This window comes from Oryzias latipes, chromosome 16 (genome assembly GCF_002234675.1).
Source record: "Oryzias latipes chromosome 16, ASM223467v1".
Classification (NCBI taxonomy): Eukaryota; Metazoa; Chordata; class Actinopteri; order Beloniformes; family Adrianichthyidae; genus Oryzias; species Oryzias latipes.
In genome coordinates, this window is record NC_019874.2 from 18,323,927 (window position 1) to 18,344,316 (window position 20,390).

The 20,390-nt window shown below is 41.2% G+C and overlaps 1 protein-coding gene across 4 annotated transcripts; it reads right to left on the reverse strand.

Moving 5' to 3' along the window:
- Positions 1-799: 799 nt before the first annotated feature.
- On the reverse strand, positions 800-20,328 carry shc1 (SHC adaptor protein 1). Of its 4 annotated transcripts, XM_004078145.4 has the most exons (14): positions 20,101-20,324; positions 15,875-15,919; positions 8,024-8,188; positions 7,284-7,354; positions 6,796-6,856; positions 5,624-5,743; positions 4,466-4,519; positions 4,047-4,098; positions 3,380-3,506; positions 3,151-3,298; positions 2,463-2,520; positions 2,095-2,211; positions 1,185-1,420; positions 800-1,072 (listed from the first exon to the last, which is right to left on the reverse strand). In XM_004078145.4, exons 2-14 carry the CDS (start codon positions 15,884-15,886, stop codon positions 944-946), a joined length of 1,350 nt encoding a protein of 449 aa, XP_004078193.2. In that variant the 5' UTR covers positions 15,887-15,919; positions 20,101-20,324; the 3' UTR covers positions 800-943. The 4 variants fall into 4 exon arrangements, with proteins under 4 accessions (XP_004078193.2, XP_020565879.1, XP_020565877.1 ...); XM_020710220.2 differs by lacking the exon at positions 15,875-15,919 and having other exon boundaries at positions 20,101-20,328; XM_020710218.2 differs by lacking the exons at positions 15,875-15,919; positions 20,101-20,324 and having other exon boundaries at positions 8,024-12,935.
- Positions 20,329-20,390: the final 62 nt, after the last annotated feature.

Here is a 20,390-nt window from a genome sequence, read left to right on the forward strand (position 1 = left end):
GGTATGATAAACAAGTGGTGGTAAATATCATGGCTTCCTTTTCTGTAGTTACCAACCAAGTTAATGATCTTTGACATGACACATGGTTTGGAGTGTGTGGTCCAAAGGTGTGTGTGTGCAAAGGGATTAGAAGGATGCAGCTCTTTTGATCCTCCTGCATACAAACGTCCAGTGAGTGATGAGAACAGATATATATATATATATATATATATATATATATATATATATATATATATATATATATATATATATATATATATATATAAAAAAAAGAACACAAAGGATGGTCTTTAGCATAGCAGTCCCAGTTTTGGGCTCAGGTTTTCCTCCAGCAGTTCAAAAGACCTTAAAAGAGAAGTAGCTCGAGGAGGAGGGACTTTCCTGATAAGATAGGAGGGACACTTTTGTCTGCATATTCATCTGCTAGACTTGTCTTAAGGTCAGAGTTGCCGAAGTCCTCTTGCGACACTTGGAGGAAGAGGTTTAGTCGGGTGCAGAAAAAGTTTCAGAATCCAGTTTGTTTTTGTCTTAAATGCTCCAGCAACAGTCTGAGGGCAGAAGGGTTTGCCTCTTTTCAAAGTGTCTCACTCTGCATCCATCCGTGATCCTCTGCAGTTCAACTACATTAGTGGGTATTCATGATGGAGAGTCAACATTGTTCTTTAAAATTAGATTGCATTTGTTTCCTGTTTCACAGTAAGCAGAGAAATTGCAGCAGTGCTTCTCCGTGCTGGAGGACGGCACCTGATATTGTTGAGAGATTGCAGGTCACAGTTTGGCAGAAAAATGTTACAGGAGTGATGATGTTCTTTCTTTATTTTTGGTTGTCTGTGCTGCTTGTGTGTTCATTTAGACTTATTCTGCGTTCATTCAATAGATGTTGCTGAAAACGTGTGTTTGTTAGGATCTTCTGTTGGAGTGAGTATTTCATTGGTGTGTGGTTTCAGGCTCTGCGTTCCACTGGCTGCTGCAGATAGACCTCACTCCCAGCCGACACGATGGGAAGTCTGTTGTCCAAGTGGTAACTGATCAGGTGGCTGACACTTCCAAACCGGTGATCTTTTGTGCGCACCTATAGGAAAAAGAAAAAACAATACACTTAATGTGTTTGCATCCATTTTTATGGAAAGTATTGCCTCTCCCCCCTGTTTGACTTTTTCTGTTGCACTCCCACCATGACTCACCACTCCTTCTGGATCCACCAGCAGCAGGTGTTTGGGTTGACCCCCCTGCTGCCCGGTAAGAACATATTGTCCAGGCGTGGTACCGGATTCCCGCACCAGGAAATCACCATCTCTGGTCAGAAGTCTCTCTGCCTCCCTGCGAGTTAAACTGCCATGGAACCAGATTTCATTCTGCAGCTGCTGCACCATAGGGGGCGCCGATGTCCCAGAGACCCCGAGGGCATCATCAAGCGGTTCTTCAATTATACAAATGAAAATGTCAGGAAAATGATCCTAAAAAGGGTTTTCTGTGTTAAGTTATTAATTATAATTAATCAAAAATGATTAATAAGGCACTGTACAAAAGCCCAGGCTCACCAAAGAGATTCACAGGTAAAAACAAACAACAATAGAATAAAAATAAAAAGCAATTGAACAATGATGTAGTCAATTAAAACTGTTAAACAAACAAATGAATAAAAAAACATCCTTAGTTTGGCTCAAGTAATTTTTTTTTTCTTTTCTTATAAGCAATAAACTTACTATAAAACTGAGTTTTATTTTATCCTGTCAACCATGTTGACAGGATAAAATAAAACTATTACAATGTTTGTCTAAAAAGTCTTCTTTCCTTATTTTCTTTCCTCAGGAGAAAGCTGGCCACTTCAGTGTAAAGTACAAACCACTTTGCTCATCTCTAAAGATATCTATTAACCCCAATTCTTTCCATATTGTAAAATAGAATATCATAATTGCCAGTCATTTTCCTTCGCATTGACTCCCATTTAGAAGAAATCAAGCCACTGATGAACTTTCCCGTCGAGTTTCCCAGAAAACCACTCATCTGGGTTTAAATGTTTTACATAAAGGCCTCCTTTTGTTCTAGATTTATCAGGTTAATAAATAACATATTAACATGGGAGACACTCACTCATGTCGAAGGCGTCTCTGTTAGCATTTCCATTTGCAGCAAGCGGAGGACGAGGTTTATCCACATTGACATATGAAGGGTCATCAAACAGCTCTCGAGTTCCTTCTTTAGCACCCACTAAAAAATAAAAAATAAAAAAGAGAGAGACAGAAGCTGACACGAGTGACCTTATCTTAAGTTTTCATTTCAAAGAAGCAGCAACATGGTGGAGCTGAGAAAGAAAGAAAAAAATGGAGCAGAAAAACACATCTTTAAGCTGTGGCACTATCAAAACTGTTAGATGGGACTGAAATAAATGGATTAAACAGAGGGGGATGTTAAAGTATAATAGAAATGACTGCAGTCAGACAAAGGAAACACGAGCTCACCTGGTAACGGGGGCAGCGGCTGCTTGTGAATGTCATTCTGGCCCTGCTGTCCATAGAGCTACAAACAAACGTATTCCACCAAATGATATGAGCTCTTGCATCATGTAATCATCTTCAAATAAAGTACACATTTGCACAATAAAAACACCAAAGAACATGGTAGCATTTGAGAGATTTCACACATTCCTACTAAAACTGCATTAAAGTCCAGCTGAAGCTGAAGCCAAAGTCAAATAAATATAATGACTTCATAATTTGTCTTTGGGGAGACAAACCTTTATCTGAATAAGAAGTTCCAGCATGCTGTCAGCACCAGTTGTGCAACCAATTCAGGAAATGTTTCACAGATAACATCAGTTTTGCTCATAAGTCAGACACTTTTTCAACTGCAGTCTGATTCTGAAGGATGAACTTCAAAATAGAATACTAGTGAATGTGAAGATGTTAAAAGGTCTAAATCTTACTGATTTGAGCACACATCGTGGATACAACAGTTTTTCACCGAGATACAAGTAGGGCAGTGCTGAATCATTGCAGATTGTGGGTGTTCATACTTCAGACCATAAAAAAACACCTATATGTGTAAATGACATATTTGGATTTTTCTTCCTGGTTTGTCGTCTCTGTGCTGCAGGCCTCTCTGGATTCGAATGTGCTGAGTTGTGTGCATAAGCGGATGTCTTCTCACCAGTGTGGCTCCGGAGCGGGTCCTCATGTCAATAATTCCACCAGGAGGAGGCTGTTTCCCAGGGAAATTATTGTAGTAAGGAACTTCAGGAGGCGGGGCAATCTCATCATCCTCTTCATCCCATGCAGAGCCGTCAAACGGAGCCATTCTGACAGGAGATTTAAAAAAAAACAGATGAGCAAAAAGAGTAGTTTAAAACATATAGTTTAAGGTTTTTGTTCGAACGTACCTGTCATGGGGGGTGACCAGTTTAGGGGGGGTTTTAAGGTATTGTTTGAAACGCAGTTCAAATGCCTGGCCGATGGTGCTGATGACTTCTTGAGCTAAACCCTCTGTGCACTCCAGGATGTGACATGCTGCAAACAGAGGAGAGAGGAAGAACAGATTAGGAGGCTGTAGCTGTGCATCCTTGAAAGGAATCCAGAGCTCAAACGGAAAATAAGTTGAAACAGAGACAGTGCAGAGAGACGTAAAGATGGCTTGTGAATTTTGATCAAGTGCCTCAGAGAAAGCTACATTAGCAAAAAGGGTTTTCTTCACTTGCTCTTCTATACATTAAAGCAGCGCTTGATGAGCATCATTTAGAAAGGCCTTAAATGCTCCCCTTACATAGTTGTGTGAGAAAATGAACACTAATTTTGTCCTTTTTCTAAATGTTGGTAAATTATTTCATTCTTTACAAAAAAATTGGCTGCTGATAATATTTTTCTGAAGTTGCCAGGAAAATAGTCTGCAGCTCTTTATCACCATGCAAAAAGAGAGAACACAGGAAACGGCTGATTTATGGGCCACAGAATCATGATTAAATCTCTTCATAGAGGAACCCAAGTTCCGTTTTCAGACTCTTCCGTAGGATGTAACCTCTAAGATGGTTTTATTGTGTCGTTTCTGCTCACCTCTATGGTTGACTGGGTCTTTGGCCACATATGCTACGTACTCTGCTGTATCCTAAGGGAGACAGGGGAAGATAGTTAGGGGAGGAGAGGAAAGGGATGGGGGAGGGAAATCAATAAGAGGAAAGAAAGTGAAGGGTAGCTTTGAGACTGAAAGGCTGAGAAGAAGACAAGGAAATAGATCAAGCAAAAGCTGCCATCTTTAAGTCGCAACAGAAGTTAGAGACATACTATGAGCTGGAAAAGAGATAACAGGAAGTAATGCGGACGGGGGCTGCGAGCCACTGAGGCAGCAGTGAATTAAGTGGTATTCATAGGATTAGACAATGACTTAAGACAGGAAGGAAGGACATGCACGGTGATGAAAGATGGAAAAAGCCCAGAGTGCGACTTGAGCTGAAAGAGAGGGCTGGGTGACTCACTGGGTCTCCTCCAGAGGCAAAGGATATGGACTGCATGTGATGATTGGCAATAATCTGTGGAGACAAAGAAGAGTGGATGGAAGGAGAGAAGGGGAAGGAGAGCACACGGGGAAGATGAAGTATGTAGGAAGTGAAATCAAAGCGTGTTTATGGAAAAAAGAAATATGTACTGGTTATATAAAAATAATAGCCCCTTTTCCTCAATCGAACATCTGCAACAAAGATAAAAAATGAAGAAGGGATGGAGCACCTTTCTAACCGTCTGGAACAACCACCCTCAATGGATCAATAACAGCAACAACACTTGCTAATGCTTCACATACACAATGCATGCACCCAAGTTTTTTCTTTTTGGTGAATGGGTATATGATGTGCTAAACGACATGCTCCTTAGTGCTATGTGTTAATGTGAAAGCACTGCACTGCTGTATACCAATCTCCCCAAAGATAGACATCGCTCAGTGGCTATTAACTCATTAGAGGTCTGAGAGGCGCATCACATCCTGCCCAGTGGTAAGGCAAGAACCAAGACAATGTTAGGAAGGATTTGTGCAGCATCCAGAGTAAATGAGCTAAACAAAGTGGAGAGGCTCTAAATGTATCTGTAAATGTTCCAGAAACTGCCAACCCTGTAATCGGGACTATCCCAGAAACTAAACGTTCATTCAGGTCAGCCTTCTCCCATTTCTGAGCTGTTTGCTTTCATGAGTGAAAGCAGTGCTTAAAAAAAGTGTTGCAAAAGTTATACATATTTTCAAAACACACAAAAAAAGACTCAGCAATCCACTCAACATATTTTTTTTATCGAAAAACAAACACAACTGACAGGAGTTTAAAGAGAAAAATAGACATCTGCCGCAGAATCCTTGTCATCTAGGAAAAAATAACTATTGCATTACTGAACTTAAAACCTTTACAGGAAAATGGCAAAAGCATCAGAAAACACTTGCTTCTTCGAAATATGTCTACATTACAGAACTGTTTTTCCCCCAGGCTCCTCAAACATCATCGCCATTACAACTACATCTTACAATTGACAGGTTGTGTACGTCACAGGTTGTTACGCAAGCACACTGATAAGCAGGAATATCTTGAGCTTGCTAATCAATAGTCAGCATAACACTTTGAGAGAGCCAGAAAATGTGATAGCAGTCTAACCTGTTTGCAGTCAGAAGCTAGCAGGTTTAGGCTGCTGGTTGAGATGGTGAGGCTGATTGGCATGCCTGCAAACTGCAAGTTACTCTTTCCCAGAATTGATGTGAGACACCGAGAGGAAGGCTGTGAAGAAGAGCAACACAAAGCAAGAAAGAACTTTACTAAATCACAAGCTGATTTTATTTGGTGAAACTAACATTAATAAGAGTGAATGAGAGCTGGATACATATCTGTGGAAATAAATGAGTAAATGCTTTTGAGTGTGGGAGTGAGACGGTTACTGCAACTCCAAAGAATGATCTGGTCTCTAAAGCCAATGACGCCTGTGAGGGAGGCCAGATCACATAATTTAGGCTTGACAATGAATATCACATGGGCCAGGCCAAAACAATTGTGCCAACTCATCAACTCCAATCCACCTCCTGTTCTCACAGCTTTCATCCAAATTTGCTCCAGAATATTTGGAAAATGCTGAGAAAAGCAGCTCATGCTTAGCCACAGTAACCTAAAAAAAAGGCAGAAGTGACTAGTTTTATCTATTGCAGTCATCATATTTTAGCATTTTTTTGTCTGGAATAGTAGACTGCCAGTAATTCACTGGTCAAACCCAGTTTTGCAAGCAGACCGAACAGCTTTATAGACTGTTTGGGTGGATGCTTTTAGTTTTACAGACACAGCGTTTGGAGGCTGCGTTTGCTAATCCATAGTGCTTCTTAAGCCGGACACTGGCTCCCCACAAGCCTCCCCTGTGGCACGGGAGAGGGAGAAAAGAGACCTATAGTGATTGGTAATTACCTGCAAGTGGCTCACTCACCACACAAGTGCACAATTATCTTAAATCAAGCTCTTTGTGCGCTTACGCAAAAACAAAAAGAATTCCAGGGAAGCCATTGGTACAGTTCCATGGAAAACAAGCATTGGTTTGGACAGTCAGCGTATTGTTTGCTTTAGGATTGGAAATCATTTTTAGTTTTGGGCTGGCTGCCCAAATGCAAAAATGTGTGTGTGTGTGTTTACGAGATAGCATGTGACTGACTGGCCAACTGACCATAAAATAGACAATCGAGGTAAATCGAGGTCTTAGCCAGAAAAAAAACCAATTTCCACTGCTGTCCACTTCTGCGTTATAAATAAATAATGGCCTGTAGGGTTGTGTTGATGTGTGTAGTATGAACCTTTCTTCGGCGGGCGCCTTTGGCTCCGGGTACTGCCTCACACACCACAGCGATAGCTTCCCTGAAACAAGAAAAACACAACTATTAGGGAATTATGCAATATTTCTCAACACCTTCCTGCTCACACATTTGTGTACATAAAACGAGAGCTGGCAGCTGGGGTTTAGAACTCCCAGTCTGTGCTGTTTTTACTCCTCTTTGCCACAGACACAAACATTTCTGCAGAAACCAAAAGGAAACCACTGGGACTGCAGCACTTTCTAATTTAAGTTCTAAAGAAAACAGAAGGGCTGTATAAAAAAAACACACCCATATATGACCAGTGAAAAAATAGCACAAAAAAAGTAGGTAAATGGAGAGGAAGCAGAATAGAGAACATGACTAATATAATAGTGAATTTACAGACCCAACACCTTGAGACACGTTATCCCCTCATGACCTGTGATAAATAAAGACGAAAGCCAGCAGAGGCCAGTGAAAAGTCTCACCTGGTGACTTGTGTTCTGGTGTTGAAGTCCAGCGCCCGCATTGACTGTAGCACCTCTACACAACCCATGTACTGCTCAGGAAACAGGAAAGCAACTCGTTCACATTAGACATTTCCGGCACGCAAGACAGAAAAAGTTATTTTCCTCTACACTCCAGATTGGAAAGAGGGACAGTGTCTGTCTGTACGTTCAAATCGGGCTCGGAAACACGCGTTCAAGCTGCCCCTTTCAATCCATTTAAATGTGCGTATATTCTCATTTAAGGCTTAAAAAAACTTTCATGTTCACGCATAGCTATTCAGTTTTTAAGTCCGTTTTCGGGCTCCACGTTCATTAAATGAAAGTTAAACCAATTGAACTTTGAGGACTCGGATTTGGTAGTGGTGTGTGGGTAACATCATTTTCAATTTTCAGAGGCCAACCGTTTGAAAATGTATCATGAAGGAAAAATTAATAATGACCCGTTTGTGCCGGGTCGGAATTATGTGATACCAAGTCTTTCACATGTGGGAATAGAGTTGTTAACCCAAAGATTTGCGAGATTTGCACTGCTGGGACCTTTTTGCACCAAGCTTCTTCTAACTGCAAGTACATGCGCGAGTATCGGGTTGCGACAGTCCAGTGTGAACTCCATATGCCAAAAGCACATTCAAGTATGCCTGTTTAGCGCATTCTTGAATGTGCATCACATTCCCAGTGTGTACATAGCATAAGACAGAGGTTGATGAGAGTGTACTTACTGTTACAGTGTAAGAAACACCAGTGGTGCTGACCACACTGTCAGAGTGGAGCCAGCCACGGGTAGGCTTGTTGACGAAGGAGCCATGCCGTGTCCATTCGTCTCCTCCCAGCTGCCCACCTTCCACCCGTGCCCTCCTGGACGCCCCTCCAAGCCGGTTCATGTCCTGCAGAGGAGGTCGGGGAGGGGGAGAGGGGGCGGTTAGGAGGGGAGCAGGTTGGTGAAGAGGAGGGGAGGAGCTAGAGTTGCTCCTATCGTCCCCAGAGGACTCCACAGCCAGCTGAGATGGCTGTGACCTGCTTGAGGCCTTGAGTCCTGGAAGAAGAGTAGCAGTGACACCCAGACGAAGGGAACTCATCCTTGGGAAGAAGGAGCAGAGGGTGGTGGGACTGTTTTCTGCCGGACGGGGAGAGGTGGGGGGCAAAATAGGAGTGAGAGACGAGGAGGAAAGAGAAGAAGGTATACCAGGGGAGGGGGTCAAAGGGGTGGCAGGACTGGAAGGAGGGAACGACGATGGATTGGAGTTGGTGTCATCGTTTGAACTCAGCGACTCACTCCGAAAGTGGGTGTATTTAGTTTTGGGCACAAGCTCCATATTGATCCTGCAGAGAGAGTTTTTGATGCCAAGGCTGTAGTGGATCAAAGTGTCTGTCAAACTAAAGTTTTTCTCTGAAAAGACAAACCCATTTGCACGTCTTGCTCATGATTTGAGCTGCATCCATGTTGCTGCATCTGATTGTCCGTCCTACAGTCATTGTGAGGCAGCCAAACCAAACTGCTTCAACTACAACTCTGTCCACAGTGAATGCAGAATGAGAAGAGGTCCAGAGAAGTGGGATGTCCCAGATAATCAGACAAAAAGAAAACGTCTCATTCAAGACTTGTACAGCTCATGTTGGTTCAATCCTTTTGTGATTTGTTTGATTTCCCAGGACTAATGAAGACGAACTCTCAGCTCCACAGTTCTTTCTCGGTGTTCTCCCATGATGTAAAACAATCAGTGAGTATTTCCTTCCAACATAACCATCCCTGAGTGAGAGCCAGTTTTAAAGCTGTCATTAGAGAGTCCCCACAAGTTCCTGTCACTCGGAATGCCTGTTTTTCCGGAACCAAAGCTGTGCACTTGAATGCGATATGACTACATGCACGAGGTGCTGGAAACCTTGCCAGTCCGCAATGATGACATGCACATGTGTAATGCAGCTCCGCTTGGCAGTCGTATCCTGCTTGACAGAGGCCCATAAAAAATGCTTAAAAATCCCATTAGGAGCCAAAACAGGGATTAGAAGAAGGGCTGTGCAGACATCATCCAAAACTTTAACTGGTCAATAATACAGCAGGTACCTGCCGGAGAAGAGAGGAGGGTTCCTGCTCTCAACTAGCGTCAGAGTTTTGTGTCAGCAGTAGCAACAGCTTCTTCAGCAGCTACTTTTCATGAACATGACACCCTCAAATGTGTCATCGGGTCCTGTTTTACTCTCTCTCCCTCTTCCTCCAAATGATTTCATGTCCTCTCTGAATGGCTTTGGCCCTCTCCCTTCCTGCGTCTCCTTCTTCGTCTTCTCTCCTCTTCCAGATGACCTCTGGTGAAGCCTCTTTTCCTTTTTCGGTGCTCTTTCCCCCCTTCTCTCCGTCTCCTTTCTTGTCCTGGAAGTCCTCTCTCCTCCTCCACACAATGTACTCTGCCAGCCTCTGTCTCTCCAGCGCCTCCGCCCTCTCTTGCGCCACCACTTCCTCTCTTCTTTTCCAAATGATCTCTCGCGCCCCCTCTCCCCCTCCCTCGATGGCTCGCCCGTTCTCCAGGCTGTCCCGTTTAACAGAACCTCACTCAAAAAATACAAGTGAGTCCCGTCTGAATGCCTTTTGAACTTAAGGTTTTGGGATGGCTAGAGGCTAGACATGGTCATTACAGACACCCATAGAAAAACAAAGAAAAACCAAACAAAAGTTTGTTTTTAAGACTGGACTCGCAGAGCGGAGCCGGTTCCTGACAGAGGTACCTGATATGGCTAAAAACAAAAGAGCCTGCTTTTGTTTAAGTGTGTTCCCTAAAAATGACCACCAAGTTTCACTTTTTTTTTTTTGTTGTTCTTTTTTTTCTGTTTATTCCTTGAGCACCATTGAATCTTGGTAGGCCTCCTGGGAGATGTTGTCTGACTGGTACAGTGACAGACACTGCAGCACCAAGGTGGTGATGTAACACGGGAGAATGTGGGTCATTGGCTGATGAACACTACTGGTGGGCTCGTTGTGATGGTAATGAAACCTGATTTGTCAGGTTTGATCTCATAATCCAGCTTCAGCAAAGTGAGAGCTCATCAGTGCTGAAGATGAACTCACTCATCTGGGTTCGAAAGAAGCTCAAATAGAACTGACCTTTGTTGTTAACCCAGTGCCAGCTGCTGTCATCTGATTGTTTCGTAGTTCAATTCAATAAAAAGCCCAGATTATAGTTGTTTACCTGAGAGAAGAATGTTGACACTGCCACAAAGTGTATGATATAAAAAAGCCAAAGGCTATATTCCAGGACAGCTCCCTTCCCAACGCAAGGAATAGTCAGATCTCAGCTCTGTCCAACAGACACCTTAAAACACTGCATCTTTCTGCATAGACCAACCTAGAAGGCAAATACTCTTACATTAGCAGTCGCTCACAACAAACATCCCACAAATGAAACAGTCTGTAACAACTTGACCTCAGTGGGAGGCAAATGTACACTTTTAGCCCTGCAGCAAGCTGTCCTGCCTAAACCTTAGTGCTGCTGAGGCACTAGTCATATTTACAGAACATTGACCTTTAGACTTGCAAAAGATGAATAACTTACACAAGGCTGCACATCTGGCACCAACCTTTTAATAATACCAAAAGGAATGGCTTATTATAACATTTGAGAATGCAACTAAGCCAAAAGTATAACGGTCAAGATTGTAGTGGGTGCTGGATGAATGGCAAAAGGAACAGTCGCCTACACCAGTCTAGCACCACAGAGGGATTGTCTAGCAGTTCTAGCTAGCCATCCATCTGGTCTTGGACAAAAAGCACCAAGGAGGATCCAGATATACTCATCCACTGCCAGACAGGCCTGGATGATCTCCAGAAAGCTATAAAGTAGTATGGCTGGAAAAGACACAAAGTCTTCAGATAAAAAGCATGCAGAATAAATTAACAGTCTGTCACACACTTAATAGAACCAAAATTAAGTCCAAAGAGGCTTAGAACGTTCCATAGGCAACACATCCAACACGTGTTAACAGCAGACTAGGAACACCAGTTGTTCCTTCTGAGAGAACTAATAGAGTCGAGTCAACCCTAGCTCTAGGATGTTGGTGCACAAAACACAGTGAAGGTCAGGTGACTGCAGAGGAGACGGCCCTCTACATGAAGAGAAATCCTGAGTCACCAACAGATGAGCGCTGTAATGAACAGACTGTCATAGATGCAGCACTGCTGATGACTGATGATCATAGGCCTCAGGGTCAAACAGCAGCACCCACGGATATGTACAAGTGAAGTCAGAGTGATCATCTAATTCACACAGTCATGCCTGATAGTAGCACATTGAGGACAGATGAACTGAAAAAAAAACATTGGATAACAAACTTTCACACAGACAAAGTTAGAGTTAACAACTATGACCCCTAACACAAAACCCACAAATCATACAAAAGCACAGGCTAATTCTTTCTAAGATGTTACATCTATGATGATCTATGCAACAGCAATGAAACAGCACCAGTTTTTAAAATGAATTTTGAAAAAAAGGAAAAGAGGAACTTTACATCTAGTTCTGTCTGCAGCTGCTTCCCGTTGCTATGGCAACAGACATTAAAAGAAAAGCCCGCCGAGCATGTATGCCGTAAAGTCCCGACAACAGCAGGAATTTTCTGGGATAACTGCTTTGTGGAATCAAACTGAAAAATAGATGAGCCTTTTGGATTTTTTTCCACAGAACGGCAGGATAAAACAAACAAACAAAAAAAATCACAGGCTTTTAGAAGAAGAATACGATTAAGATCAAAGTTTGACTGCTTTGGAGCCACCCATCACACCTAATCAGTGTTGACATCCCACATTGGATGCATGTACGGACTCTAACAGCTAGTCAATCACAAATCATATCAAACAATAATAAAAAAAACCTTTTTCAATTAACAAGGAACACCACACCTTAGTATTTAAAAGACAACTGTTACAAAAACTTGCATAAAAAGCTGAATCTTCTGAGAAACTTCTAAAAGAAATGATTGTATAACATCCTGCAGATCTACAATTATAGAAAATATAAAAATTAGAAGTCGAAAAGAGAGTCTATATTTACAAAAAGTCCTTTAAAAAATGTTTTGTATCAAGTGAGCAACACATTTGCTTCTGTGTTCTTCATTTTTCTCACTAAATATCAAAGCTTCTATAGTTGTTTTTTATTATTATTATTAATAATAAACCATTCATGAAAAGCTGGTTTTCATGTTCCAATAAGAAGAGCCCCAGTGATGTTTGAACAGCCACAGAAAGTCGGATCCTTCGTCCTCTCCTTCCTCTTTCTCTGGCTTTCTCCTCATCCACTCCCAGAAAAATCGCGCTTCCTCTCTGATCCGCTCTTCCGCTCGGTTAATTCACAAAGTCACTGCCGGCTCCTGCCGCTCCTCTCCATCTATCCTCTCTCCTCCGTTTGGCTGCCTCCTCTTTCGTCCCCCTCCTTTGTCACCCTTCCCGTCTCTCAGCGGATGGTGAAATGGCAGTGCTGTCAGGATGGACAATAGCACTCCTTCATTGTACTTCTCTTCTCCCCTCGTGTCTGCCTCTCATGCCCGCTTTCCTTCCACCTCTGTCTGTTTGAGGGGACGAGCATGCTGTCTACCCTCCCCTCCTCCTGTCTGGGTGGGTGATGCTGCCTCCCATTTTCTCGTTCTCTCTTACTCTACCGTGCAGTGCTGCATGCCCCCCTCCCCTCCACCTTCTTCTTTTCCATTCTACTTCCTTCCTGCCCCCCCCCTTCTCTGCAGCCAGAGTCATTTTGAAGTGCACATATGCATGCACAGCTACATACTGCCCTCATGCACATTAATGCACTCTAATGCTCAAGGGGGGGAGATGGGGAAGGAAGGAAGAGGGTGAGTGTGTGTCTCCACGTGCACAGCAGTGCATGCGTGGAAAAACTGGGCTGTTTATGTTGGCCATTCAAGAGTCCTGCCTTCGTGTTTGGTAACTTGAGAAACAGATTTCAAAGACTGGGACAAAGAGACCCCCCTCCCTTCCCTCCTTCAAACCCCACAGCCCTTTAGCCAGCAATTCTGTGTGACAGGAGGTCACTCTGTATAACCTTGATGGAGCCAGATAAACTTAAAAAAAAAAAAAAAGCATGAGTTACATCTGCACAATGAATATGAGAAACACTCACATGACTAGGACACTAAAATATAGAAAGCAGAGAGACCAGAAATTGCCTGTGACAGTCAAGCGGATCTGATGAGAAGTCAGTGTTGCAGAAAAGAGAGGAAACCAGGCATAGAGTGCTGCAAGAACTAAGCAGAGGGGAACAGCAATAAGTCCTCAATTCACACCAAAACAACAAAAAAAAGTGCTTCTAGCTTAAATTTAAGCACCACACCCCTGCCAAGTGCCCCCTTCCATCACCGTGCTTGCAGTATTTACTACTAATGATTAACAGTGAAAAACAGCACCCTCCACCAGCCTGAACCACAGTGGCTTAGAGTTGACACACAATACCTTCAAAATTCCCCCAAAATTTGTGTACCCGTTTTGAGATTTACAGAAAAGGACTAGAGAAGAGACTATTGCAACTTTTTATAAGGTAGACACAGTTATAATGAATCCAGTCTTGCATAATAACTGCGTAAATAATTGAAGCATCTCCTCTCTTGAAGGATATGATTTTCATTTTTCTGAACATTATGCAACCCAGTCCCAAAAGGTCCAAACCTGCAGCCCTGAAAAAAACTTAACCGTAAAGTTCAATTCGTGGCTCATTAAAGCAACTTTATCAAAAGACCTATTAAAGCTGCAAGGGTGAAGGCAGGATTTATTGCTGGACTGCTGTAAACTGCATGTGCTTTTTTTGGGGTAAGACTAATAAACTGACGTCCGAGTACAGTCTGAGGAAAACTGCAATAAATTTCCTTGTGCATATACATGGCAGAGTAATTACTCATGCATGACTACATGCTGACTTCAGACTCTAGTTTTACTTAAATAAGGTAACTCAAGAACAAGCTTTACTTTTATCTGTTACACTGCTGCAGTAGGGAATATGTGTAAAAAGGTCTTTCACAACAAGTTTTTTCTTTTTCAAAATTTATTTTAGAAACAGAATTGTGCCTCAAAGTTAGTATAAAATTATCCTGTTTTATATTTCTTATGTTGTTTAGAAAAACCTTTTAGATAAACAAAAAAAAAAAATCACCTCTGAATACTTTTAACATTTGCAGAAAATCTCTGACTAGTTTAACTAATGATCCAGGATCATTTCATTTAAAATTAATGAATTCTAGAATTATTTGTCGAAGATGTTTTTCAAATCTAATAATTATTTTAGCACAGTAACTAATGCATGTGATGAGATAGAAGCAAAGTTCTTTTTTTGTCCTTTTTTGATACAAATTTAGGCGTTAAAGTTTATTTTAGTCCCAAAATGCAGACAAATATTAGTTTTCTTAAAAGTATGTTCACCATCAGAAACTGGGAGTTCTATGGCAGTTCGATAATTTACCCATTAACTGTACAAGAGAACTGGACTGAGTGAGTGTGACGTAACCCACAGAAAACGGTTTACGGCAACCAAATGAAGCCAATTCAGTCGCCATTTTTCGGCAGTGATTGGTCCAAGTCGGTCCCAGTCTCCATTTCTATGGCAACTACTGTCACTAATCAGGACGCTTGTTGGAAGTCCACACTAACTTTCTTCCACTGAAAGAGGCCTCAGAATCTAACATTTCAAATGTTCGAGGTGGGGGCCAGCGAGAACTGCATGCTGTTACTGAGGCATCTGGTTGGCCAGTTTATAACTTGAATAACTTGCAATGAAGAAATATAATGAAAAATATACAATTAAGATTAGCAAGAACATGTTAAAAAAGGGTATCAGAGCAAGAATGGTTCTTCTGACTAATAGAATTTGACTGAGTCATAATGGTTTATTTCTAAATAGAAGTCTATGGGATTTTGGCTTCTTGGAGCCCAAGGGATCGCTCAGTCCAGTTCTCAAATAAAGTCAATGAATTTACTTTAAACCTTGAACATTTTATTCATCTAACTAAATCACTTACAAAGTTGTATGCACCATAAAAATTATTTTTCTTTAACCCAATATTTTATCTGACCAGACTAAGTTTTGGCCCATCAATTAAAAGTGTACTCCGCCTTTACACAACAGTGGGTGGGACAAGTTCTGGTGAACAGTGAGCGGGTTCAGGAAATGGATGGACGGATAAATGGGCTAAATTTTGGTATGGGTTCATTTAATGTGCTTTACATACTGTGCCTCACTGTCTATTTGAAATAAAGATTCTGCAGGAGCTTTGTGTTCAATTTAGATGGAATAACCCCAAAAAGTATTTAAAACTTAATTCACATGCCATCTTAATGTGTATATGTGACAGAAAGTTCTACAAGTACAGTAACTAAGGTACAAAAAGTCCCAATAAAATAACTTTTATTAATTTCTTAGACGTTTGATGATTTTAGACAGTCTTCTAGTCATGTCACACGTCTCTTCTATAGTACTTTTTCCATATTTCAAATTTAGTTGACACTAAAATGAAGCAACTCTCGCGCCACTGTGATGTCATGTGTTTGTTTGTTTTTTACTTTTGCCTCGTATTTTTGAATATCTTACCATATATTCCATTGGCCCACACAGGCTCCCTGTCAGTCTGTAATACTAAAAACACCAAAGTGCACATCAGACACACAAGCAAAACACAACAAGCAGATTGCAGCAAGCTCCAAAGGCGCCCACTTGACCTCCAGCATGCTTTGATCTCTGAATCAGCTGTGGAGAAGACATCCACAACACAAGACACGTAATATTGACATAAAACTGACATACAAAGAAACAGAAAGCAACAGAGACAAACCAAGCCAATGGAGCTGACTGGTAAACCTGTTTGCATGTTGAAACACAGCCTGTGGAATGAAAGGAATCAACTAAAAACAACCTTATGTTGGAAAAGACTGCCTAGACTTGCTCAGTCCAAGCCACAAAGAAAGCGTTTTGTTTTAATGCAAGATGAAGAAGCCAGTGGAAGCTGCAAAAAGTTGGTATTTATTAGATGGAAATACAAGTTAAACAAGGCTTTAATGCTGCAAGCCTGTGTTATTATGTGAGGATCTGTGTGTGCATAATCTGACCTATCTAAATTACTCTAAAACAAAAAGAAAAAAAGATCCAAGATTAAGTAATAAACTAAAACTTTGACCTTTTCACTTGGACTTTAGCCAATTAAAAGAGTATCTGAAACTAGTGGAAATGAAACAAGTAAAGAAACAAATAAATCCATAGGGGAACAGGGACACACAAACAACAAAAAAGGCAGAAAAACGAGAATCAAATTTGCCAAAATTAGCATCGGTGTCAACATTAGATTAGCCAGGCAGTCAACAGGATGTCTATCCCTTGGTTTCATAGCTCACTACACACACAGCAAACATGTGAGCTGGATATTTTGGGTTATGCCAACCCCTCCATCTACCCCCTCCACCCTCCTATACCAACACTCCCTCTTCACTATATCTTTCCATCATTCCCTTCCTGTTACCCTCTGTCTCGCTCCACTTACTGTACAACTTCCACTTCCCCCTTATTGTAACCGCTTATTTTTCTTGAACTTTATTAGTTCAACACTCAAAGTAAAAAAAAAAAAACTACAAAAACACTAGCAAAAAGGCCATGGTTTGGTAATGAGCTTCTGGTAATAGTTGGTAATCTAAGTTGTGTAAAAAAGACATTGTGCCTAGACTCTTCAGATGTGTCAAATTTCAACAAATTTTAGCCTAATTGATTAACATTTTTTCTGTATCTGTAACAAAAGTGTTCAATGAAAGAAAAAGGCCAGGAAACACAATTAACAACACATTTTAAAACTTATAAAAATATAAAAAAGAGGAAACTTCTAGGAAAGCAAAAACACAAAATTACAGATACATTTTTACAAATAATGTGTGGAAAAGCACCATGCAACCATAAGTGATAAGGAGACTAATTGTAAAAATACAGCCAACGACAATTAACAATTACTTTTGAAAAAGGATGGAGCAGTTGCTCGTGTCCTCATTTTTATAAAACCATGAGATTTTTTCTTAGCTGTGGCTCTACTGACGTGCTGAATGTAGATTGCACAAGCAGTCAGCGGAGAGCTGCAGAAGGAAACTCTACCAAGACCCAGTTCCATTGTGTCAAAAGGTAGAGACGGACAACCACATGCTACGACCTCAAGAAAGAACATACCCTCCTACATATTGTTTCTATGATGTTTCGTGTGCGTGCATTTTTACATACACGCACGCACACACACAAAGGAAAAAGAAAACATAACTAAGGCACACAAGAAAGCACTAAGTGAGTCACCAAAAAACAAAGTGTCCCATCAAGAACAAAGGCTTAAAAAATACTTTCCACACATTTGTTTTTGTGTACAATTTCCATCCAGTTATGACATTTTTTTGTTGTGTGTCTTGTTGAGTTTTACCACTCGTACAAGTGAAGCTCCAACAATCAAATGTCACTTTTACCCATCAACAAGAGCTGCATTTTTTCACTCACTGATAGGCTCTGAACAGAATTGGACAGATCAAATTTTAATCAAGTGCAAAGACTCTGCCAGTATTGTGACAGCACGATCATGATGTCCAGCTTTGACGGACACTTTGAGCTTTGGACCGTCTTTCTGTCAGCACCACATTTGCCCTTGTATGGATGGGTGTTTGGATGCCTCTGTGCCTGGCTCCTACCATGAGTCCCAATCCAACTTCTTTTTTGTATCTTTTGATTGGACCTTCTACCTGTCAGCATTTCATCAGTGGTGATAACTTTCAGCATTTAATATCATGTCAGGAACTGCCGGTCTGAGCGGTGTGGCTGACCCTGATAAGAGCACTGAACCTGATGGTTTCAGTCGCCTCAATCATCCACAACAGCCCTTTCAGTCGCTTTCCATAATAGTGTCAGTCCTTCACTGGCTCCCGGTAAACTTTAACACTGTTTCAACACACGTGAGGTTTGTTTTGCTCACCGGTTTCCACGGATACGCCTTGTAAAAGGCTTGTGGAGCAGAAATCAAACTTTAGGGAAGGGTTTTGTACAGATTTGTGCTCACTGACATTTTGCCAATGTTTAAAATCTAAAGGAAAGATTGGGAAACCAACTTTTGAAATTCAGTAACAGACTATGCATTTTTATAATATATTCATTATTATGCTTCAATTAATGCAATGTGTTTTCAGTTATATTTTTTTACTGTTCTGAACACAAAATTAAAAATGTTTTTTGTATTGATATCAAATTGCAATCACAAATGTTTTTAGACCAGACCTTGCAGAACTAGAGTAAAATTCTGCAAATTAAATCTTGCAGATAAAAGTGAAGGTCTTCCTGTATTTCAAACGTTCCTATTTGCTTCAGCCTCATAAAGTCGTGTACAAATAAAGAGGCAAAAAGGACTGAGTCATTGTTGAGTCACAAAATGAATACAAATTAATACAATTGCGTTTTGCCTCGTTACAGTCCCACTCCCATCATCTTTTGATTGTAAAAGCGTTTGTAAAAGCGTTTGTAAAAGCGTTCCCAGTGATCTTTTAATCACAATTGGCCAACATCAAAACATCTGTGTTGTTTTTTAGGGCATAGTAGCTCCTTAGAAATTCATCTCCCAGTTGTGGTAGGGACTGTTGGCACAGAGTAAGCCCGCCCCTGCTTCCCAACATCTTCCTGATTACACTGTCTCCCAGTAGCTTTCAGCCCCTCACCATCTCAACTGAGCATTAGCCGTGCAACAAAAATGGAAAGAAAAATAAATAAATAAAAAATCAGAGATATCCAGCCATACCCTTTTGAGCCATGCCAGCTCAGACGAGGAAAACAAAGACATATATGGATCAAGTAGTCGTCATCAGAATGGCACGGAGCTGGGAGCTTTTAGCCCGTCAATTTTAGCCCCTATGTCACAGCTACAGGTCTATTCAAATGACTTTTTTTTTTCCATCTGCTCCTGATTCACAACAATTTGAAGAAGAAATCCTCTGAAATTTGATTTTAAGCCAAATTTTCTTCATGCATGTCATCCATCAAGAGAAAAATGCCACAAGAACATGTTAAGATCACCAAAAAGTGAGTGGGTCTTTAAACAAAGTCCTGGTGGAGTTTATCTAATAGTCCTCGTTTTTCTGCCCTAGAGGGGTAAAGAAAAATTCCAAGAAGACATTAGTCTGAGGCAAGTTTCAGAATAACCAAGCAGCTACACTGACAGCGCAAAAAATAACATTTTCCTGTGAAATATTTGTTGCACATTAACAGCTTCATGCATTTGAAAGCTCTTTGAGCTTTTTCTGCTACTTATCAATGGTTCAAACTTCCATTAATCAAAGGATATTCCTTTTTTCTTAACCCGTTTTCAATTGCAGTTGTGATCCAACTGACAATTCCAGCCCTTTGGGGGGGGGGGGGGGGGTGAACAAGTGTCCCATTTATTCCAAATTCGGCTAATTTAATTATTATATCATTATTTAATATTCCATAATTTGTTCTTTTAAAAAACAACTTTGGATTAAGGGGTCCTTTTCCAGAAGTCCTTAAAAACAACAACAAAAAGACATGTTTAGGTTTCTTCTGTGTGGATTACGTCTGGAAAATAACAATATTTTACTAACTGCACACGTCCCTTTCGGTTATAAAAAAAAGGTATTGGAACACAAACGCAGTTGTGTTGACCCGCGAAAACCACAAATACACCACAAGTTATTTAAACTTTTCATAGAAGCAATAGGGAAGACTGACACACAGCCGCACGTACACTTCATTCCACAACACCAAAAAAGTGCGGTCAGTCAACTTTACGAGCTACTTACCAGCTCTTTTCCTCTCTTTCCCTCGTCTGCCCCTCCAAACCCCCCACCCCCCCTCAATTGCAGCTACACAAACTTCAGCTAACTATCATACACCCGGGCAGAGCGTCGACGGTTCCCTTCACCGGACGCCCAAAAATAAAACAATAATAAAAATGAAAGTTTAGTTTCGTAGGTCTCAATTTCTTCTTTCCCCAACAAGTCTCTCCTTCCCTTCCTCCTCCCCCTCCCGTCTCACCCCCTCCATGGTCACGACACACGGCACTTCCGCGAACAAATGGCAACGTCATCTG

Coding starts and splice junctions, on each gene's coding strand:
- shc1 (XM_020710218.2), bottom strand. CDS start 8,617: ATGGAGCTTGTGCCCAAAACTAAATACACCCACTTTCGGAGTGAGTCG. Junction 2,521..3,150: donor CCCGCTCCGGAGCCACACTG/GTGAGAAGACAT, acceptor GTTTGTTTGTAG/CTCTATGGACAGCAGGGCCA. Junction 2,212..2,462: donor GCCGCTGCCCCCGTTACCAG/GTGAGCTCGTGT, acceptor TTTATTTTTTAG/TGGGTGCTAAAGAAGGAACT.